Genomic DNA, 6,121 nt, shown 5'->3' on the forward strand with positions numbered 1-6,121 from the left:
TGTTTTCAGTTTATTTCTATAGCTAATAATTGTTAGTAATTATGTTTAAAAAATTATTTAAATTAAATTTGCAAGAACTGTAAATAATATTTGAAAATTAAAAAGTATGCAATTTTTCATCAATGTTTTCTTATGACGTTATCACGTAAAATTATCATCCGTAAACCGACTTTACAGACAACCCTCTTTTTAAAAAGCCTGATGAATAACATGACTGAATACCCTGGTCTGGAGGAAGGCATCATACATACATACACAGCATGAGCGGACAAACAAGATAATGTCCGAGAATTGTTCCCAGTTTCACAGTCATCCACAGACACACTCACTACAGTAACTGGGGTTACGCAACAACAAACAGCAGATAGCACTGCAATCTGTTTGATTTAGTCACCATTTGTTTCAGCCACACCAACATTACAGTAAACATCTCTGCAGACCAACTAGTAGAATCTGCCACTTCAATGTAAGATTCAATCAGTAGAACATTACTCTAAGATTTCTCTCTTTCCCCCCCCCCCCCCCTCGCCAACACCTGAATGCTAAATAATTTGAATTTTTTTTTCATAATTCCAAATAATAATCTTCTAAACTTACTTAAGTATTATTTTACTGCAGTGCTATAGATAATAGAATGTTTTTGAACCACAAAATAAAATATACTAAATATTTAAATTCTAGATGTAGGTACTAAAATTGTTTTAGAAATTTTAGTTTGGCCTTCCCCTGACCATCATTCTGGATCTGCCCTTGACGAGACATATCGTTTTCCAATAAATAACAGTTAGTAATAAAAGTTAATGTTCTCGGAGCTTACATAGTTGTATGGTTCCTCTAATGTTTTCACAGTTTCCTAAACTGGCAGCCACTCTGTTCTGATACAACTGTAAGGAATACACAGTGCTTGGTTCCGATGACTTAATCACATTATTTTAAGTGGCTTAAAAGAATTTGCAGCTTTTTCATGAAAGAAAACTATTGGGAGAAAAAAATGATCAACATAGGCACTTTATTTAAGCACGTTCTTATTTCCACTATAAAACACACAAAGAATAAACACATTTGTATGTGTGACCATTATAATGTTTTTATGATGATTACTTGGGCAAAAAAAACACAGGTAGAACATAAATTTATTAAATCTTTGAACTAAACACATCATTTCTTGAAAAATTGATAAAAAAAATTTTAATATAAATTTTTTCAATGTCAGTATAAATATATTTTAAATATCAGTATAAAACAGTGTCTAGAACTCATGTAAGTAAACATTTTGGCTGCATAAATAACCTTGCAAATTTGAAAATCTTTACGAAATTAAAAATAGAAGTTACTATTTAAGTATGCTTGCCACAATAAGTTCCATTGAGACTTAATCAGAACTTGACTTTGAGGTTGATGATGTATAGTAAATGAGTTGAAAGAGCTGGGAGGTGAGCACCGCTAGGGGTTATCGCGAAGCCGGGGCCGTGCCCCGAGACGCACCTGCGCAGTCCCATCAGCAGGATGCGCGGCTTCTGCTCGCCCGGCACGGGGCCCGCCACGCCGTCCACGTCGGGGTCGAACGGCCCGTAGCCGAAGTCCTTGGGGAACGAGCCCACGTCGAACTGCTCGTCCTCCTCTCCTTCATAGGACTGCAACACGAGACGACGCCCAACTCCAGCTACTCACCCGCTCTTCTTCACGTCCGCACCACAACACGGTGCGCGAGGCCTCTCTTCCTTCAGTTGGCTGTTGCGCCACATTAGTTAGTCGACGAAGTGCAGACACAGTTTTGAATTATTTTTTTTAACGAAAGTGACCTTTTTTTCTTGCTCAACATCATCAAACACGGTCAAGCACTATTTCCGCAATGTTCTGGCGATGTTGAGGTTAAAAAGCGACTTCAAATACCTATGTCACAGCGTGCCATTTCCTGAAAATTCCTAATTCCGTGAATATCATAGTGTTAACAAACAACTGGTAAACCAATTTCAGGATCTTTTAGTAACATTTCTTTACAATATTATTTATTCAATTTTCTCTAAATAGATTCTCTATTTGCAAAAAAAGACCAATTCTTTGGTTTGAAAGTTAAAATCTTTTCAGAGTTAATTTCAAAATAACTGACAGGCTCTTTCTATTTATTTATATTGTGCCACTATAAACTCAAGTAAAGTGTCAAAAACCAAATGCAAGTTAGCAAACGATGCCCACTATTAAAGTTTTGTGACTTCTAGACAATAACTATTTTGGGAATTAAGTTACAAGAGTCATACTCAGTTCAGCACAATAAAAACCATGACTCATGAAGCATCACACGAAGTAGGTATTATACCAAGCAAGAAGGCACAATGTTGAAGCATGTGACTCAAAACTGGTAGGACATGATACGAATCACAAATCTACCATCCAGATTTTGATTTCCCAAGGTTCTCCGAGATTACTCCAGGCAAATGCCGGAATGATTCTTTACTACAGGTTGTGACAGAGTTATGCCACAGTATCGCTGCATGGCATCAGTTGTTCACACAGTACGACACACAAAAAAAACACTTTGATGTGTGGACGCCACATGCATTAAAAGAGAAACTTCACAGATAAGAGAGAAAGTAAATTTTAGTGTCCATAATGTTGGAAAGATGCGTAATATGTTGGAAATAGAACTTTATTTACTAGTGTCTGTACATTTCTTCAATGAGATCTAAGAATAAATCAAAGAGTTTGTGATAACTAAAATAACCCTATCGGAAAAGTCTCTACAAATTGTCACAATTCCAATGCTAACATCGCAATCTAATCTCAGAGTTTATAGTGTAGAGTTGCAAAAGTATACAAACATTTACTAAAGTATTGGAAAGTATACAAAATAATGCGCTCCTGCTGCTGCCATTTGTAACTGACTGTACAGACATTTCAAATCAAAACGTTTTTGACATGAATTGCCGGCAGGTATATGAATGTCTTTAGTCTCAGGTTGGGTGTCACTTCGGCTAAGAATACGACGCCACTTAAAACTCGTAAACTATGAAAGCTACAGGGCTGAAATAAATCTATTATAGTAGAGTATGACTCACCACACATTTAAAATGTGTTTACCTACATATAAACAAATTACATAACCCTACTAAAATTTTAAACGAAAATGGCATGCACAATTATTTGTTAATCTCACCATTTGAATAGATTTAAGTCTATGTTATAAAGTCCTAGTACACAGTTCAATGCGTTTTTACAATCGCCGCCCCGAGCAATATTTTATCTTCCTTCAAATACCACCCATGATAACAAACAAGTCTTTCCAAATCCAAATCATATTTTATCCATAGATTATTCGGTATAAAATAGAGCTGTAGCAAACCGTATGTATTCGATACTGAGTAACGGGTGCACCATCTAGTACGAGTAACGAAACGTTACACACGAATGCATTTCGTTACTCGCATTTTTTGTAGTATGGGATTTATTGTTAGAATGTTGTTTAAATTTTGTCAATAAAAAATTTTCGACACCTATTTGTTGCTTTTTCTTTATAATCGACGCATAATGGATTGCGATGTTATTGAAAATAGTAAATCCATTGCAAATTTAGTAGATTCTGTCAACAATTCACTTGTTCTACACTTTACCTATTAAATCAAATTAAATTTAGAATGACTTAAACACAAGTCTGGTTCAAATTACGGAAAAGTAAAAAAAGGCACCTTACACAGTTTGGTAGGTATGTAGTGACGACAGTCGTAGTACCCTCCCAGATGCAGAGGCCGTACCTGTCCACCCACGTGGACCTAAGGGAGATATGTTTCCCCCCAGTGCACCGACTGTGAAGTGCGGCGAGCAGGGACGCACCCGCGTGCGCCCTGATACGTCAGGAGTGTTGTAAATAATTATGTTCTATTAATACATTTAAATAACCACGAGCCTCCGCAAATATATAACTTACGTCTAGATTAGTGTATATGAATGTTATGTAAATACTTCGTCTTTATTCTGTAATTTATTAACTGAGCCATTTGTGTTTGTATTTTATTAACTGACTATTTTTTATATCGTTATAGTAATTCTGTAATTCGTTCAAGTGTTATGTCAGCCATGTAACTGCAGCCTAGCGCATCGCGAGGCGGGTCTCTCCCACGCCGGCCGATTTCCCCTCCCCTCCTACGCGGCCCGCGGGCCACGGCCTGCCAGCGGGCGGAGGAGTGCAGTGGTGAACCAGACGCGAGAGCGAGCAGTCGTGCGCTCCGCTCCGCTCCGCTCGAGAGACGCATTTTCTTAACTCTGAGTTCGCAGTCAGTGAAACGTCACGGGACTGTCTCTGCAGCCGAGCTGCTCTTCTTTAGCATTCGTTATACCGCTGAACTTTCTCAGTTTTACATGTCTTTCGGGACTCTAGCTGCTTACGTCACAGGCCGTGTAAGTGCCTCTTCGAACTGCCGAACCTCTCAGTCAGTACGAGTAATTACTGGACCTTCTGCTCACGTGACGGGCCGCGTACGCGCTGTGTATCTATACGGAACTTTCGTAACCGGTACGACTAGCTACGGGGATACCTTCTCTGTTCGTTTCGGGTCGCATCCTAAGGACGAGACTTATTTCCGGAAGTCCGGGTCGTGGCGGGGTGGACGCTCGTTCCGCGACGTGCCGGCCAGGCTGTGGCAGGATTTCTATACGGAAATAAAACGGGGCTCGTGAAAACGGACATCGTCGCCTTATCCTTTGAACTACCAACCGTTCCTCCTACCCACGTAACATTCCCTCCAGGTCCCGTATTTTCCGGTCCCGGCCATGTTAGCCTGAACTCACTTCCTCACCGACGAGAGCTACATGGGCAAAAAAGGACATTTTCGCAAACAGGAAATTAGCGACCATAGGCCGAGGGACGTCAGTAGTGTATAAGTATGTTTTCTACAAATTATAAATTATGAATGTTGCGACGCCGCGACGCCGCGACGTCATACTGTACGCGTACGCAATACGATTCGATTCGTTGCTCTAATATAACATAGCATGTTACGAGTTATCAGAAGTAACGAGTAACATAACGATACAATAGTAACGAGTACTAACTGTTGTAGTAACGAATACATACTGTTACGTTTTTTTTCCGTTACTTTTACACCTCTAGTATAAAAGGCAATGGAGGGGAAGCTAAACAGGACCGGCACTTGTTCGGTTCGGTTCGACTCGTCTTGGAACAGAACATGACAACGTCCGCTCACTTGAACGTCATTGCTCAGGCCAGTCATTCCTTCAGTCACAACCAATTGCTGAGTAAAATGGGTGTCGTATATCTGAAGTAGAGATAAATCGTATTAAAATGAGAAGTTCTTATAATGAAGAATATCGAGGGTGTTGAACAGCAACCTCGTATGTCAAAAAAATGCGAAATTATGAAAATGCTTGGTCTGTATATACATGTCTTCTAGAATCTACTGCTGAAAAATTGCATGTCAAAACAGGATTCCAACAATTAAAATTACTGTTTGTTTTATTCTCGTATGTCAACAGGTTTACTTTTTGCTGCATTAACCTCGTATGTCAGTTTCTTTGACTTACGTTGTCTGTGTAAGTTCATGGCCTCAGAAGAGTTTTATGCGAGAAACATTTACGGCGTTATCCTTCATATCATCCTTGAAACACTCCCATTCGTTTCCTACTTTTCCTATCATCGTCCTATCCTTAACAGAATAACACAGATTGGAAGAAATTAAATAGCAAACATGTATAAAAGAAGAGTTTTATGCGAGAAACATGTACGGCATTGTTGTCAGCACTATTTATTCATATTGGAGGGAACCAGTTTGATGTGGAATTGATATTTATTATGGTTTTGTGGACTTGGTGTGGCAATATTTTTATAGTTTTAACAGTTTAAATTCATTGATTCATAATGGAGAATAAGGCGTGTATACTTTCTTTATTTATTTGAGGTGTATTCTACATTATTCAATTTAAAAATCTTGATGTAGGTTGACATCGTACGGCCGAAGGCCACCCCAAAGCTCGATCTGCACCCGCCAGTACTCGGCTCCGCTAACGGAAAGCACCCCTAGCCATGGCCCACCTGAGTCAAGTGAGCGGACCGCAGCCCAAGGTAGAGAATAGCGAACCATTTTAATTACGCATGCAACGCACTCCCCGT

At 39.3% G+C, this 6,121-nt stretch overlaps 1 protein-coding gene across 1 annotated transcript in view; it reads right to left on the reverse strand.

Moving 5' to 3' along the window:
- Nucleotides 1–3,320, reverse strand: part of LOC134539379 (ras-related GTP-binding protein C) — a 44,922-nt gene extending 41,602 nt beyond the window's left edge. The window contains exons 1-2 of the mRNA XM_063381366.1: nucleotides 3,155–3,320; nucleotides 1,486–1,634 (exon numbers count right to left, since the gene is read on the reverse strand). Of these exons, the coding sequence (XP_063237436.1) occupies nucleotides 1,486–1,634; nucleotides 3,155–3,157 (152 nt within the window). The 5' untranslated portion in view covers nucleotides 3,158–3,320. The remainder of the gene's footprint in view (nucleotides 1–1,485; nucleotides 1,635–3,154) is intronic.
- Between the last annotated feature and the right edge of the window lie 2,801 nt (nucleotides 3,321–6,121).

The sequence above is a fragment of the Bacillus rossius genome, chromosome 15 (assembly GCF_032445375.1).
Source record: "Bacillus rossius redtenbacheri isolate Brsri chromosome 15, Brsri_v3, whole genome shotgun sequence".
Classification (NCBI taxonomy): Eukaryota; Metazoa; Arthropoda; class Insecta; order Phasmatodea; family Bacillidae; genus Bacillus; species Bacillus rossius.